The following is a 17,493-nucleotide window of genomic DNA, read 5'->3' on the forward strand; positions in this document are numbered from 1 at the left end:
GAATAGTAGAGCTGGAAGGAGCCATGAAAGCCATTGGGTCCAACCCCCTGCAGTTGCAGGTCACCAGGTCACACCATCCCACTCGGAGGGCTGCCCAGTTTCTTCTTGAATGCCTCCAGTGTGGGAGAGCCCCCCACCTCTCCAGGCAGCTGGTCCCACTGTCCTATGGCTCTGATCATGAGGAAGCTTTTCCTGATGTCTAGCCTGAATCTGGCTTGTCGCAAGTGATTGTTCCATGTCCTAAGAAGAATCATAGAATCATGGAAGAGTAGAGTTGGAAGGGGTCAAGAAGGCCATCAAGTCCAACCCCCTGCAGGACACCAAGTCACACCATCCCACTCAGAGGGCTGCCCAGTTTCTTCTTGAATGCCTCCAGTGCGGGAGAGCCCCCCACCTCTCCAGGCAGCTGGTCCCACTGTCCTATTGCTCTGACAGCTAGGAAGTTTTCCCTGATGTCCAGCCTGAATCTGGGTTGCCACAACTTGAATTGATTACAGATAAATAATGTACAGATAAATAAATACTGACGGCACCACGTCCCCCCAGGAATTTCATGACGTGGTTGAACAGCATGCAGGATAGACCAGACCTCGGAAGCCCCTAACGTTGTTGTCCAAGGGGGTTCTAAGCCCAAGCTTAGAACAACAACCCCCAAGCACCGCCTCCTGGGATCGGCCACGCAAGCAACAGCAGAACATTTCCCCCTGATTTGGAGCTGTCTGACCTCCCATAAACAGCTTCAATCAGCAAGGATAAGGCATTAATAATGGCACGCAGACACTGTATCATTTAATTTGTCATCCTTAATCATAATTCATTGCTGGACTCATTAGATTTTATTTCCTGGAACAACCGCTCTCCATTATGTGCTTGTGAATGCATTTCCCCCTTATCTCCTGTTGTTGCATTTCTACCCTGCCGTTTCCCCTCTTGCAAGGAACCCAAAACACCTGATGTGGCTTTTGTTTTTTCATCTTCACAACAGCCCTGTGAGGTGGGTTGGGCTGAGAGTCAAGGGCTGGCCAAGGCCACTCGGTCATTTTCACGGCCGACGGGGGGCTTGATCCTTCCAATGATTGAGAGGAACTCCTGCGAATGCTCATGGGGAAGATCGTAGAAGGGAGATGACCCTGTCAGTAGTAAAAATGTATCAGCGCCAGACACACAAAAGAGCTGCTTAATACAAGGCAAGGCCGGCATTCCTAGGGAATTCCCTTCTTCACCGCCGTTTCCCTTCTTCATTTGCCTTGTCTATCAACTTTAATAAGGACACGCTTGGCACTTCAGAAGTAATTATCTTTGCTGCACTATTTCTGAGTGATTTCTTGAAGCTTCCATTTCTTTGAAGGCTGTTGTAAGATTTTTTTCCCTTTTGCTACTTCTGCATGTGCTTCTTGCACCTTCTTACGGACATGTGAGTGTTTTCCACCAAAATTAGGCCAGGGTTTGTCTGTGTGCATCTGGGTAGTTTTGGGGTACCTCCCTGAGCTTGGGGGTTGTGGGTCCAGCTAAAGAAGGCACAGCCCTCTATCAGGTACGCACCTTTCAAAACATTTCCGGAAGTCCGTGGCTCTATTTTGCATTCAGGCGTAATGAATTAACTCTGTACTGTGCCTTTAAGGACAACCCAGACTCCTCCCAGTGGGGGCTGTGGTGGTGGTGGTGGTGGGGAGCTTACTGCAAGCCTGGGTTAGGAGACCTGCCACAAATTTGCCAAGAATCTGCTTGTTGTGTTACAAACCCCAGAATTCTGTTGCCAAAGTACACCAGTCCACAGCGCTGAACAGCTTCACAGCAGGGGGGCAATTCCCCTGGTCAGAATATTTATTCCCGCAGGGATCCACGCCCCTGGGTGCACCAAGTCTATAGCGGATTTCTCGTTCTTCTAACCGACCGACATGATTCAATTTCACGGTGCTCGAAAGAGGAGTGCAATCTCAGAGCGCTGGATGGAAGTTGCTCCGACTTCCTCCTCTTTAATTTTTTGAATACTTTCTTTTTAACAGCCGTGCTTTCTCCTGCTTCCAGAAGGAAAGTGATGCTGACCTCATATGACCCATTTTTTAAAATCCAGTGCTTTCGCCTTGGGATAATTTAAGAGCTCCGCGCCAGTGCTGTGGCACAGTGAGATAAGGTTATCAGCGGTCCTGGGCAATAGCATGCATTGGAGAGGAGAAGGCGATGGGAAAGCTAGTCCTGCCAGAAACTGGCAGAAACTGGGTGGACCAGAGTTCGTGGCGAGCCTGCTATGGAACCAAGCGAGCAGGGAGACCAGAGCCAGGCAGAAGAAGAACTGAAGTTGTCAGTCCCATAAGCTGCCTGTCTGGACCCACAGCTAGTATAGGGCAGAGCCAGAGGCAAGGGGAACCGTGAGTGGGAACCCGATGAGAACGTTAGGCATCAGTGGAGAGAATGCTGTCCACTTATCCATGGCCAAATAAGAGATGTCACTATCAAAAGGTGCCAAAAAGAGGCCATGCATAAAATTTGCTCCTGCAGTGTGAGGATGCTGAGGACACAGTGGGTTAAATCGTTGAGCCGCTGAGATGTTGATCGGAAGGTCGGCGGTTCAAATCCGCGCAATGGGGTTAGCGCCCGCTGCTTTTTCCCAGCTCATGCCTACCTAGCAATTCGAAAACATGCAATTGAGAGTCGATAAATAGGTACCACTTCGGTGGGAAAGGTAACAGTGTCCCATGGGCCTCAGTGCTTGCTTATGCCGGCCACGTGGCCATGGAAGCATCTTCGGACAATGCTGGCGCTTGGGCTTACAAATGGAGATGGGCACCAGCCCCAGAGTCGGACATGACGGGAACCCTTGCCTAATGGATATGTATGTGTATAAATTTAGAGATGAGGTCAACCGTTGAGGTAGAAATGCAATATCTCTCATCAGACTGTGGAAGTCTCCAGCCAGGAGACACACAAGTTTGCCTGTCCCATCTGTGGGTGGGTCTTCTGGTTCTTGATCTCCAAACTGGAGAGCAGAACAGTCCGAGATTGCAATCTTTCCTCACAGGGAAGCCATTTCAGCATATTGATCATGTTGGTGGTTCTCTTTGCACCCTTTTCTGGGTTTATAACATCCTTTTTGAAGTTCCTCTCACTGTATTATCTCGGTTTCTTGTTGCCATGGGTCGTCCCACAGGGACAATTATAACCACCCCAAGGAAGTTGACCAAGGGCTTAGTTCCAGCAGCAAATGCATTTGTGCATGGTATCCAAGACTTTGTTGTTGGATCATCTTCTGGAAAAGCATATTTAAGGGGCTGCCTGCTGAGAAGAGAGGGAAATTTTTTCTGGAACCCTCTTGAACTTGAACACGGAGATAATATATGGATGAGTGGAAGAAATCACATTTCTGCCTTTTCCATGTTGGGCATCGTCCAACAGTTAATGCTTGTTCTTCTGCCATTGGAAATGCCTCCTGGAATCCACTGGCTACAGCTTCCAAATGCATTTTCTCACCCCTCATCTCTGTTTCTCAGTTCCTTCCACAGAGGTCTCACTCCACCAACCCAGACTGCATGACGCCCCATGGTACTATCCTCCATCAGACCTTGGATTTTGACGAGTTCATCCCACCAATCCCACCTCCGCCCTACTATCCGCCTGAATATACCTGCACTCCCATGATAGAAGCTCAAAGGTGATCCATTTCTTTAGTCGGTCCCTCGCGTTCAACACGAGGGACCCAGATGAGCCAACACCCTGGACCTTGCACGATGAGGAAGTGAGGTCTTCGGCCTCCACAGAGGCTGGTTGTCTTGCTTTTAAAGGTAGCACTAGAGAGTTTGGTGGCCAGTCACAAGGCACCGTCCTTCTAAGACTCCATCTAGCAGGGACGTCAGAGAAATCCACAAAGGATGCGAAGGAATTTGGTTTGCTGTGAATCCAACCTGCAGATTCCTCAGTGGAATGGGTTTTCTGAGTCATGCAGATTTGAGGCCTGTTTAAAAAAAAAAATGGGGAGGATTTCTGCAAATTTGCACTTGTGCTAATTTGGATTTGTGCTGATAAGCAGTTGTGCAAGTGTGTATCCATGCTAGTGAAACAAAATTCACACATATCCCTAATTTTAAAAAATGATTCTGTCAACAAGCATGTGACAGAATGAAAGATCTCTGGCGACCTGCAAGACCCTGATGGAACGGGCTGAACAAAATCTGCAGCATACAGTTACCTGGGAGTAAATCCCTAATGTCAGCTAGATTTACTTTGGAGAAAGTATGCACAAGATGGTGTTGTGAGTTGCACACACCTGCAGTGTTTTTTATTCATTAAATACATTTAATATTTAGTTGGACTTTCGCTCAATTAAAATAAGCCCTCTTAGTCGACCAGTCATGCATAATTGAGCTGATTCAAGGAGTACAATTAAAACTTGCATGCATTTGCCTCTGGGTAGAAATAATCATTCTGGAGCTTTGGACTGGCTCACCTGTGCTGCACCAGCCACGTCCTTCACTGGGTCATTTCTTCCTCTATAGGAGAGAAGGACGAAGCCCGTTTCAAAGTCACCCTTTCTAGAGGGTCGCTCATGTTAGGCCATTGCAGCAAAACATTTATTTTAATGTATTCTAATGTTATTTATATGGACCTAATTTATTGTTGTAATCCGCCCCGAGGCTTCGGCGAATGGGGTGGCATAAAAATGTTTTGATAAATAAATAATAAATAAATAAACATTTCCAGCTGCTTGACCTGGTATCCTCCAGTTGTTTGAGCCTGCAGTTGCACACGCTCTACCAGCATGGCCAGTTCTCAGAGAGGATAGGATTTGTTGTCCAAAATATCTGGGGACAGCAAGTTACAGACTGACAAACAGCTATAGCCTGTTCTAGACTAACACATTTATTATGGGATAGGCTTTGTGACATGTTAGTCTATCTGTTTCCGCAAGATGTTCCACTGCCCAATGATCAGGGTACCACTTTGGTCAAGTAGGGATCACTTTATTGAATTGGGTCGAGTTAACTTTGCCTCTGTGGTCATTAATAGCTTTAGCTCTAATTACTTATGATGCTGATGCTGATGATGCTTTTCATTTTAGAGGGCTCCATCTGGACTTTCCTCACTCACCCTTCAGTGCTTTATACGAGGTAACCATCAACAGCCCTGGGATGCTGTATCCAACTGAGCTGCCTCCCCCATATGAAGCAGTGATTGGACAAGCTGCAGCCAATCAGGTAAGAGAGCATCAGTAAAGGTGATGGAAACTCATGGACAGAACCTCAGAAGAATAAAATGTGCATGGTTACAAATGCAGGAACTTCTTTAGATGGAGGTGGATTCGATTCTCACCCTCGGTGATGTTTCTAGTGCACCTTTAGTTTCAATAATTCAGAAGCTGTTGAATGCTTCATTACTCATTACTGCTTCCCTGATTGATTGGTTGCTTGTTTGATTATTATTAAACTTGTATACCTGCTTGTAAATAGTCCCCCAAAGGTCTCTCTAAATGGTTAGATAGATAGATAGATAGATAGATAGATAGATAGATAGATAGATAGATAGATGTAATCCTATTCTTCATTCATTCATTTGTTCATTTATAAGCATCTCCCCCTTTTTTCTTTTGGTTGATGAATGAATTAAGTCGTTCAGAGTGAAAATTAACAGTTACAAATGAGATAACACTCGACGCAGACCAATTTCATTACAACTTTTCTGGACACTCAGGATTTCTATTTGGTACAAACCAGATCAGCTGAGAAAGTTACCACGCATCACCTGAATAGATCATACCATAGTATTCCATGTGTCTTTAGGAGGCGGTTGTGTAGCCATCTTGGAATTAGCGAATTCAGTAAACGTCCCACATCCCATAAAATGCGTTCGCTTGTAGTTGGTCTCGTCGTACCTGCGGATGTCTAGTCGGTTTCTCCATTTGCAGGAGGCCCTCAGTTTTCTGTTTCCATCTGATAAGAGGAAGGAAGCTTTGATCATAAGAGCTGGTACATGGGGCATTTGGGGGCTTTCGTCCCTTGGGTACCCCATAAGCTGGAGATGATTTGACAGCTCATAACATAACGAATGTCTACCAAAAGACTCCTAAATTATATTCCTGTAAAATGTTGTGCCATTTCATTTAAAACCTAATAATAGCATAATAAAATGCACAAAAACCGCAATAAATCCTTAATCATACTGGTCTGGATCCAGATTTAGTCATGTATAGGAGAAGCCCACTGAAATCATGTCTGTCCTAACTAGCATGCCCACCCCTCCATGAATTTTGATGAGTCTGTTCTGAGTATCTTTAAGTTAGGGTCCAGCCTGGTGATGCAGCTTAAAATGTTATATGGATGCAGAAATGCAAACCAGCCATGAGGTACAAGGATTAAAACAGGCCATGGGGAGTAAAGTGGGAGGCCTTAACTTCTAAAAATAGAGGATTTTTATAAGCCCCAGTGAACAGAAATGTCTTAGCCTGGGGCTGAAAAAGAGGAGCACAGGTATCGTGCTCGCTTCTCCTGACACAGGGGTCTTTCGCAAATCCATTTCCATGCTTTATGTAGCACAACATATTGTGGTAGCTGTTATGGGTAGTTTCAGAGTAGCTTCTTGTGACATTTGAACCCTGGATAATTTTTCTTTCATTGTGAGTTGTTGTTCGCCAATGAGCCAGTTGGAGAGTTCGTAGATGGTTGGGTAGCTTCAGAGGGGCTTGTCATGACTTCTGAACCCAATTCACTGTGGGTTGTCCCAAACAGCTAGAGAGTTGTCTAACAACAGAAACCTGTGTTCAAAAATGCACTTTTCCTATTCAGGGAGGGGAAAGGAAGCTCACCTTCAGGTAAGAATCAGGTGTGATGAGCACCAAGGTGGTAGAGAGAGAGCCTTGGTGAACTTAAGACGGATTTGTTATCCCATTCCCATCTGTTGGTTTGCACAATGCCAGAGAGCTAAGCTGTGGTCCCTGACCACTCCCAGTGTTCATAAAACTATTTTCACGAAAGCACGAAGCTGTTGCAGAAAGCAGCAAAGCCTTAAAAAGACACAGGAAGGGCACGTGGCAGTAGAAGCTGGAAGAAATGAATTTAGTTATGCAACTGCAGAGGAGATCTTGCATCTTGCATCTTAATTTATATCTTGTGCTAGTTATTGCCGTTGTTAAATTTGGTTTTAAACCGGGCTTTTATATTTTGTAGTATAATTTTAGGATGTTTTAGTGTTATTGTTATTTTTATATTGCACTAGTATTGTGTTTTATGTTGTGCGCTAAAGTGCCCAGAGATCTTTAGCTATTAGGTAGTATAAAAATACAATGCATTAGTAATAATAATACATTAACAAAAGTTGCAGCTGATCATAACGTTTAAAATCAAATAATTCTGTGTAGAATATAAAGCTTATGCTGTCTGTTCCCCTGATGCTTCATACGTACATACATACATACATATATAATATATAAAATAAAAATATATTATATTATAAACTCATTTTCCCTAAGATGGAACCCATTTACAAAAGGCAAAATGCTACCTTTACTTAATGGTCCTTATTGAACTAAAACTCAGCATCACTCCATGAAATTAGTTGGCAGCTGAAAAAAGGAAAATATAATTTTGCATAATGCATCGTTAGTATAGGATAGCCTTCTCTAGTCCAGTGTCCTTCAGATGCTTTGGATTACAGCCCCCATCATCCATGCCCATTAGCCATGCCAGCTATGGCAGATGGGAGTCATCATCCCAATTCTTTCCAGGGCAGCACTTGGGAACAGTCGCACTGCCACAAATTGGGTCTTGGGATGCTGATCGCCCTGTTTGGCTCAGGGCTGCATTTGCATCCGGCAGCGACTTTCTAGTATTTCCAGCAGAATTTCCCCCTCAGATCCACCTCAGGATGTGGTGGGTTGAATCTGGGAGCTTTTGCCTGCAAAGCAGATGTTCCACCACGGGAAACCCTTCCCTTTTCACGGGGCGAAACCTGCTTGTCAGAAGGCTTTGAAGAAAGGATTCGGAAGATCCAGGGAGGAAGTGGAAGCTGTCAACAGCTATTAGCCATCTAGGCTACCTGGAACTTCCAGGTTTAGATGTAGTCCCACTCCAGATGCCTGTTGCCAGAAGCAGCAAGACGCAGGTAGAGCTGCAACAAGCGTCCGTTTTTCCCAATTTAGCTTGCTCGCCAGGAGACTGTCTCTTCACGTCGTGCTCTGTATGACTTAGCCCGCGGGCTTCCTGGCTTCCTTGCAGCATGACAAGGCAACGCCTTGACTCGTTCATAGACTTAAAACGAGTCTAGAGTCTCCAAAACAGTGGCCCAGTGTAGTACCCGCCTCTTCAGGATTCCTGGCACCTGCTGATGGCTAGTTTTGGTCCTGGAGATTCTCTTCTATTTTTAATAAAGTCGCTTTAAGTTTGGCCTACTGCAAATGGCTGTACCACCTTTATCCAAGCCCGAAATTCAGTGCTTTGAACCTCAGAGCTCACCTCTGCCCTGGGCTTAGGTTCTTGGTTCCTCTCTCCAGTTTCCCTTCTGGGATATTTCCTGTCTCGTGGCCAACCAGGACAACCCGAATCAGCTGCCCCTCTTATTGCGTGGTAATAGAACCAGCAGTATCTGAATGATTTCTCAGATCCCAGTTATCCTGAAAGACTGAGACGTAAATCAGCAGCAAGGGACTCGGCCTCCCTTCGCGGTGTTCTGCCGAATCGCATCCTGGTTGCCAAAACAGAATAAAGCGAAAAGTTGCTGGCTCTTCAGTAACTAAGCTAGATTTTTCAATAGTGGTAATTACAGGTCTTCATAAGAGCTGTTGGGAGCCATTATCCTGTTTGCAGCACCTTGTTAATGCTTCTGGCAAGCTCGGCTGTTTATATTTGTGCCGATTAACATTTGAAAGCTTTTCCGAGAAGCAACGGGGCTGCTTTAACCAACGCAGGAAGTGCCGGAGTTGGCACCAGAGGCTTCTTTGGGGTGTGATTTCCCACAGCCTTCCATGCCAGCCACGAAGTCTGTAATGCCACTTTTCCCAGTTTGCTTCCGTGGCCAAGAAGCTCTTAAGGTGCCTTGAAAGACTGGGGCAATGGTAAATAATTGTGTGCAAAACATGCCCTTAATGGGTTTATTTTTCTCACACTTGAGTCTTCTTTTTTATTTAATTTATTTATTTAATTAATTATTGAAAATATTTATATGCCGTCCTATTCGCCAAAAAGCCTCAGGACGGCTTACAATGTCAAATATAACATAAACGACACAGCATAAATAGCATAAATAAAATTCCCGAGCCCCAGCCTGCTGCAGCATGGGCCCCATCTGAAGCTCTTTGGTGTCAGAGTTTGACCTATTCCTGAGACACCAGCTGTGGGCTCTTGCACCCTTGGATCTCCCGATCCATTGCACCTTTTATTTTGAACTTAGGTGAGCTATCTTGGTGTTCTGTAGTGGCGGGTCAGTTTCCAGGATGGGGAACAGCAGATCTTGTATTCCCGAGGGCTATTTTAGATCACTCTTCTCCAGTTCTGTGTGGGGTGGATCTCATTTGCACTCTCTTTCTCGGGAGTAACTTTTCTCCCTGCTTGACTCTCCAGTGCCATACACGCTTGAAGCTTCTTCTCAAAAAAGCCTTGGCATAGAAAACTCAGAGGCCTAAATTCCAGGGGAACTCACACAGCAGAAGTGCTTGTGTTGGCTGAACAAATATTTTCTGCAAAACGCCAACTTTCCTCTGCCCGCCCTTTCCTGCCTGCAGAATTTGAACCTGCTGCCATTTATTTCTCAGAAACAACCTCGTTCTCTTCACATTTCCCAACCCATCATCCTTTCTTTTTCTTTTCAAGAACAAGGCACACACAAAAGGTGGTTTTTTTGCTGCTGGTTTTTTTTTTTTTTTTTTTTGGGAAAATGTCAGAATCTGATACTTTGGGATGAAACAAAACTGCAGCATTTAGCCAATTCATCAGGTAATTTGCTTAAAATAGGCCTGTCATGTTTAATTAATTAATTGGTTTGCTACAGGGAGTAGGGAAATTGTAGGCAGAACTACTACTCCTTAAAGCACACACAGTGGGATTCATGCCAGCCTGAGAAAAAGGGGCTGCTTGTGCGCGTGTGGTTTTTTCCTCCCCGTTCATTCAAAATGACACCAAAGGAGGTGATAACAACAGCTGCATTTGTATCCTGCCTTTTTTCGTCTTGCAGAGAGACCTGGGTGGCATCCAGGTTTCTCCTGCCCTCTGGTTTATCTTCACAACTACCGTGTGAGGTAGGTCAGGCTTGGGGGACCCCAACTGGTCCCAAAGTCTCCCCGTGTGCTTTGTGGCCGAGTGTGGACCAGCCTCCACATCTCCCTCATTCCGTTCTCGCACTCGGAGGACCAAACCAGGCTGACGCTCACCTTGTATCTTGTTCCCGCTTGGCCAGGCAGCTCCCGGGTGACTTTTGGCCAGTCGCTCACTCCTGGCCTCGCCTACCTTGCAAGATTGTTGTGAGGATAAAATGGAGGAAGATTGTGTTAGCCATCCTGGAGGGGAAAAACCGGGTAGGATGCAACTATTGAAAATAAAGGAAATGGTTCGTGGCATCTCCAGCTGCCAGCCACTATCGGCCTGGCTGGACCTGCGGTCGAATCCAGCAGAGGTCCTTGTGTGCTCTCTCCCCATGTCTGCTCCGCCTTTGCTTGGCTCCTGAGTTGCGTTTTGCCTTCTCTCCTGATCTTGGGGTGGCAAGGGCTGCCCTGAACAACCTTTGGCATTGCTTCACAGGTTACCACCGCAGACCGAGAAGTCACAGAGGCCAGCCTGAGCGAGAGGGGCACCGCAGCGGCCTTCGGCAATCCAGGTAATTCCAGCATTGCCGGTTCACCTGCTTTGCTGGCGTTTCCACACTGATTCCAGTTCGGGTAAATCGCAGCCTTGCATAAGAGGCGATCAGGGAGTCCGAGCCGTTGCGCTCTGCCTGTGGCAGGCGATTCGTATCGGCGGGTCATCACCTGCAGCCACACGTTTCAGGGCGTAAACACAAGTGTGCCAACCAGCCCTTTGTTTGGGGAAATCTGTGCAAGGGCCTGTTCTCCTCTCCCACTTCTTCCCTCCGGACAATGACATTTGTCGGAGGCTAAGACGGTCGTCTTAGTGTCCAACAAATGAAAGGGAACCTGCGAGATTCATGAAAGCAGCAACAAGATGGCGGTTCTCCTTCCCGAAAAGTGAGGGCGCATCTCCACGGGAGCAAGGACTTTTGCTAGGGCTGCCTTTTCAGGGTTGCAAGTGTAATGGATCGGGAATGCTCTTTCTCTCCTGTCACACGCATTCACACATTTCTCTGTCTCTGAAAACCATTTTCAGCAACAAGGGGGAAGAGGGGCCAGAAAAAGAATAGAGCCATCAAAAAACCGATACCAAAACATGTGTATGTCTGCGGAAGAGATAAAAACCATCACTTGAAATACACATGGTTGCAAGCTAGTTCTTTTTTTTTCTTCTTTTGGTCTTTCCTTTTTACTTTGCTTTTAGCCAAAGCCTTACACACAAAAGGCCCTCTGATACACGGGGCAATTTGTCGGAGGGAGATAAAGGTGATTTGATCTCCTGTGTAGCTCTTTCAAACACATTGTTAAAGACAGGTAGGGATCCATCTCCGTTTCCTCATGCACGCAGAAAACTCTGATGACAGCTACATGTTCCTCGCTCTCCCCTGGCAAGAAAAAAATGTTTTATCAAAGAGAAATTTGCTTCAGTGGAAGCTGCTTTGTATGAAATCAGAATGCCAGACTCCCTGGCTCAGCGCTGTCCACCCCAGCCTTCTCCTACTCAGCCCCTTCTAGATATGCTGGATTACAGCTCCCATTTTCCCCAGGCTGCAAGAGTGTGGAACATTTTTGTTCCTCGGGATACTGTGTTGCTGAGTGAAAATCCACAAAAGACCTTCCCGGGGGACTCCAGCGTAGAATTGCTGAATTAGAAACCCATCAGCAAATTTGATTCTACCTGCTTAGGACACCAGCAAGACCCAAGGTTCCTTCTCAGATTTAAATGTGTCGAACTGGCCCAGCACAGCTGGGGCGAATTTGTCATAGCCAGAACTGCTGGCTGTTCTGCGTGTCAGTATGTTTCTCTTGTATATAATCAAGAGCCAGAATGGACATACTTGAAATCTGTAACTAGTGTCTACCTTTCCACCCTTTCATGTTTACTGTAGACCAAAAAGTGGCCAGAGTATTTTTCCAGTTGTCCACTGGCCTCTCTGTGGGCTTATTCTCAGATCTGAATAAGGGCAGGAGAAGGGAAAGATGCCGGCCGATCCAGGGAAGGGAGTCCAGGCTTAGTTGCAAGCCCAAACGCAGAGATCATGGCCATGTTGAAATGAAAAGGAAAAATGGCACAGGGGAAGGACCCGTGGGAAGTGTACCAAATGACAGGCTGGGTGGAGAAGAGGATCCCGTGGACTTTTGATCCCTCTCGGAAGGCTAGAATTGGTGGGTCACCCGGAAAGGGGTTCATCGTGGAGTCAGGATGGGGAGGGGGAATGTTTATTACAACAAAGAACTAATTTATCACGTTTAGCATTACAAAAAAAGTGTTGCTGGGCAGAAGCTTTAGTTGATTTTAAAGAATGATTAGATACAGATTAGAGCTCTCTCAGTCACTGCTTCCTGTCTAGGGAGAGCAAACTTCTGAATATTTGGCCCTAGGAGCAATGAGGAACTGGGCAGCCCTCTGAGTGGGATGGTGTGGCCTGGTGCCCTGCAACAGCTGGAGGGGTGGACCCGATGGCCTTCGTGGCCCCTTCCAACTCTACCATTCTAGGATTCTACGATTCTGTGATCCAGGAGTTAGACCTGATGGCCTTCATGGGCCCTTCCAACTCTACCATTCTAGGATTCTGTGATTTTAGGATAGCATGCAACGGCCTTACAATTCGACTCTTGTCTTCCAGCCTTGGTTGAGACCAGTTCTGACGTAGTTCCAGAACCCGCTGAGCTTTCTGAGCATCATGCCTTCTCCTCGGAGGATCTTTGTTCCCTGGAAGTCCAGCAGCCCCTCTTCTCTTCGGACTTGTCTCCATACAGCGCAGCAGCTCACAAAGGAGGCACAAACCGGAGTCACTCCAGCTTGGACTACAGCATCCACTATGGGGTGCACAGGACCCGTTCTCCGTGTTCCCCAGACAACGAGGTCAACAATGCCAGCCAGAGCTTTGGTGATGGGCGTCATGGACAGGACTTCGGGAACTGTTCCCACAGCCGCTCCCCGAACTGCTCTTCGGAGAACTTCGGCAGCTCGGAGAGAGCCTCGCAAGGCTCGGCCAGAGAGCGCAAAGCCACGCCTCCGCCAAAGCCACGGAAAACATGCTGTGCCGTTTTCAGCCAGGCCGTCCTCCCGCAGACTTGCCGGTCCCATTGCTCAGTGCCTGTAAGCAGCTCGCCCCACAGCTGCCCCGAGGGGATGGCCCAGCCCCACACGAGGAAAGGAAGGATGTCCGGTATCGTCCGATCCACTAGTGACCCCCTCTCGTGTTCGTCCACCACGGAAGGTAAAGGTGCATTTATCTCTCATGCCTCTGTCCCTCCTTTCTCCGGCGTGGAACTCAAGGCAGCGTAGCTCATTCTTCTCCTTCTCCCCGCTTTATCCTTAAACAATCCCAGGATTGTTCTTTGGGACATGGGCCAATAATTCTTCACAACCTGCCACTTCACGAGTTGCTTTTATGCCTGTATCTTGGTGTCACCACTGAGAAGGCCCTGTCTTTTGCTTCCACTCATGCTGAAGAACCAGGCTGGGCCCGAGTACCTCGGGGCCCAGTTTGCTAGTGCCAACGCAAACCTTTCCCAGTGGCCAGGAAGGAAAGGCATTGCTTTTGAAAAGCCAACGTGAGGCATACTGCAGGCAGGGGGAACTCTGACAGGGCAAACTGGTCTCCTCAGGCGTTCCCGTCCCACCACATGCAAATACTGTCTCTCCCCAAGCCAGGTTGTGCTCCTTGCTCACTCCAGAAACCGGGCCTCTGCGTGGTGCCCAGGTGTGTCAAAGTACCCAAATAGCCTCCTGCCAGGTTTCCTCCTCTTCCTCACATTGATCGACTTTCTTAAGATATGTTTAATTTTCTAAAAAAAGTATTTTCCTGACGGGCTGCCCCGGCATGCTGGAAAGTGAAATTCTGTCCTCTAGCACAGCCATTATTGGGGTTCAAAAGAGTGGCTTTGTGCTTTGGACCTCAGCGCTCACCCCAAGCTTCCATTTGGGGTCTTAGGCAAGCCACTGGCTTTGCTCTGGGTTTTCCTTCTGGTAGCCCCCTTATGTGACCAACGGTGCCCATCAGAGCAGCCATTTTATGAATGGGTGAGGAGCCCCAGGGCAGCCATTTTGTGAGAGTGCCAGTGACAGGCTCTCAAATTTCAAAAGGGGCCACCAACACAGGTTGGGGACCCCTGCTCCAGAAAGACGTGTGAAGCAGCTGAGAGAGAGAGGGGGAGAGAGAGAACTTTTAAGCATTACTCCTCTGAAGGTGGCTACCTGTGCCACCTAGCTTCAGATGTTTGCAAGAGGGTGTCACACGCATGTAGGACTTCGCAGAATCAGGGGCGGGATGGGGCAGCTGCAGGGCCTCTTCCGCCCATGGCGCCCCTTTCTGGCAATCCATGATGGGCAGCCATGGAAGCAGGGCCAAGCCAGTAGAACGAGGCCAACACTGGACTGCCTAAGCAGGAAGGCCACCCTCCGAGAACCATTTCTGCACCTCGAGACGATGGTGGGGAACATCGGGAGAGCCATGCCAGATCAGACCAAGCTCCATCTGGCCGGCCTTCTCTCCACGTGGCTGCCAACCATGGAAGGCATGCAAGCAGGGCAAGAGTGCTTCCCACCCATGTTCCCCCGCAGTTGGCCCACGAGGACAGATGGCCTCTGATCCTGGGGACAGGAGCGAGCCACGAGAACCAGGAGCCACGAAGAGCCGGCCCAGCAGGAGTGTGCTTTGCTTAGGTCCGAATGAGCACTGGTGTTTAAAACTCCCTTTCTCCCCTCCCCTCCCCTCCCTCCCCTCCCCTCCCCTTTTATTTTTAGTTCCTCTGTCTGGTCCTCATGTGGCTGCCTCTACTTGCCAGGACCCCAGACGCCACCCCTCGCCAGCCAGGAAGCCGAGGGACCCCCCAAAAGCTGAGCTCTCCCGGAAGCCGAAGGCCGTACACGACACCTGCCAAGAGCAGCCCCACTCGCTGGTGGACCTGCAGGCCTACAAGGACACCAAGTTCCTGGTGGGCAAGTTCCTGGAGCACTCCAACTGCAACCTGCCCCCGGAGGTGCGGCACGTGGTGAACAGCATCCGGTCGGTCATCAAGTCCGACGAGCGGCACATGGAGGAGGCCATCTTCAGTGCGAGCATCATCGACCAGGTGGGCCGCTCCAGAGTCCCTCTGTGGTGGGGCCGGGCAGGCCTGGCTAGAAGCCCGCGAAGGACCTTCCCCCCACCAGGGCCCCCGCTTGCTGCTGTTCTTCCCCACGGCAGCCTGCCTATTTGCCTGCCCCTTCCATGGTGGGGGTGGAAAGGGGGAGTGGGGATGGCTCTCCGCCAGCCAAGCCAGCAAGGGGCAGCCAAGAGGGGGGGAGGCTTCCTCTTGGGTTCTGCGTGGAGCACGAGGTGGGAGCTGGTGGCCTCCTTGGCTCCGCCATTCTGGGATTCTGTGGGAAGCGGGAGGAGAGAGAGCTGCTGGAGAAGACCCTGGTGGGAACGGGGGAAGGACCCTGTGGAGGGTGCCCTGCCCAGGTCTGAAGGCAGTACTGGATTTAGGAAGGAGCTCTGGTCTGATTGACTGATCCAATGGTTTGGATCCTTGGTTTTTCCTTCCAAGGAATTCAAGATGGCTGAACATAGTCTTTCTCCTCTCCCATTCAATCCTGGGAGGTAGATGAGGCCGAGAGTCTGGCCCCAAATTGCCCAGTGGGCTCCGTGGCTGGTGGGGGAACGAACAGAACCTGGAGCTCCAGGCTGCCAGTCCAGCCCCCTAACCCCTAGGCCCCTCTGCCTCTCTCATCTGCATGACCCCAGATGCCTGGATAGCCCAGCAGAACCTCCCCATTCAGACGAGGGCTGCCACTCAGGACCAGTTTCTGGGCAGCCCCCACAGAAACGAGGGCTATTTGCTTCCCATCCAACATGGGGGCTTCCAGGAGTCCCTGGGTGAGATGGGCGTCTCTGATCCAGCCAGGTGGTCCTTTTGTGCTCACAGAGCCAGGATGCTCAGCCTCAGGGCCGAGGGCCAGATCTGGGCTGCCTGGAGTCCCTGCCCAACTCGCCAGCATTCCGGGTTGTGCGCTGCTTTTTGCTTCACTGTAAGAGTTTGAGATGTTCCTCCTCGGAAGCAGGCGCTTCCTGCTTGAAGGATGCTGGCAGGTTCGGTGTTCTGGCTCGGCCACTCCTGCTTTCCTCTGAAATGGAAGTGGGCCTTGCGCTGGAGGTGGTTCAGTGCGCCGGTGATGGAGAATCCGTGACCTGCCAGTGAGCACCACCGTCAGCCCCCCACCTTGCTCTGTCTCCACAGCCAGTGCGTGTCTTGGACCCTGCCGGTGCTGAGACGCTCTTTCATTCCTTGCAGAGCTGAGAAAGGCACCTTGCTCATGTTGGTCATGCTGACAGATGTCTCTGCTGCTTGCACAATATCAAAAAGGACAGCCCCATAACCAGCCGTCCCTTTGAGGACAAGGCTCCATTGCTGTCTGCCTGCAGATGGCTTCCTATAGCTTATTAGCTCAAAAAGTCCAGGGATTCAAAAGCCACCCTTGCTCTTAATGGAGGTCCGCGTGCTACAGAGATACTTGGTGAATTCATAGGACTGTAGGAAGTGGCCTTCTAGTGAGTGAGAAGGTCGTTTGGTCCATTTAGCTCAGTATGGTCGACTCTGACTGGCCGCTGCATCTCTCCAGGGTTTCAGGCAGGAGTTTTTCCAACCCTATCTGGAGATGCTACCAGGGGTTGAAACCAGATCCTTCTGCATGCAAATCAGGGGCTCCACCACGGAGCGTCGACCCCTCCAAATTCACCAGGCTTCTGCAGGCTAGAAATTAGAAACCCTTGGTGCAAGGCTAGCTTGGTTTTGGGGGTTTTCTAAGAGAAACTCAGCAATCCAAGGAGTCGCACAGCTGCCTTGAAACAAGGGAACTGTTCCAGAGATGTTGCTCCGTCCGGTCTACCTGGATAGCCACAAAAAGATCAGAGCTGTTCCACAGATGTACCCATGACTCTTGTCTCTGCACCAGTGCCTTTTCCCTTGAAACAATTGCAGAACGCAGAGCGGGAGCATAAGCAGACGAGTTGGACTGCATCTCAGGCTTTTGAACTTGAAACAGAAAGTCCCCTGCTTTTAACTCTCTCTCTCTCTCTCTCTCTCTCTCTCTCTCTCTGGCTGTGTGTGCGCGCATGAAATTTATAACCATCTGTTCTGCCTAGGAACATGTCTTTAAGGCAGCTGACAATAAGCAAAAATCAGCACATAATCAGATCTTCTTCCCCCGTTTTTTCCATGAAGGCAGGGCCAATAAAACATTA

The 17,493-nt window shown here is 48.9% G+C and overlaps 1 protein-coding gene across 5 annotated transcripts in view; it reads left to right on the plus strand.

The window, feature by feature from the left end:
- The window catches only part of FAM189A1 (family with sequence similarity 189 member A1), a 157,609-nt gene that overhangs the window by 137,992 nt on the left and 2,124 nt on the right, over positions 1 to 17,493 (plus strand). For all 5 annotated transcript variants that reach the window (XM_044438689.1, XM_044438694.1, XM_044438692.1 and 2 more), the window contains 5 exons: positions 3,489 to 3,649; positions 5,054 to 5,189; positions 10,716 to 10,791; positions 12,889 to 13,485; positions 15,015 to 15,343. In XM_044438689.1, coding sequence (XP_044294624.1) covers positions 3,489 to 3,649; positions 5,054 to 5,189; positions 10,716 to 10,791; positions 12,889 to 13,485; positions 15,015 to 15,343 — 1,299 coding nt within the window. The remainder of the gene's footprint in view (positions 1 to 3,488; positions 3,650 to 5,053; positions 5,190 to 10,715; positions 10,792 to 12,888; positions 13,486 to 15,014; positions 15,344 to 17,493) is intronic.

The sequence above is a fragment of the Varanus komodoensis genome, unplaced genomic scaffold (genome assembly GCF_004798865.1).
Source record: "Varanus komodoensis strain SLA01 unplaced genomic scaffold, ASM479886v1 scaffold33, whole genome shotgun sequence".
NCBI lineage: Eukaryota > Metazoa > Chordata > Lepidosauria > Squamata > Varanidae > Varanus > Varanus komodoensis.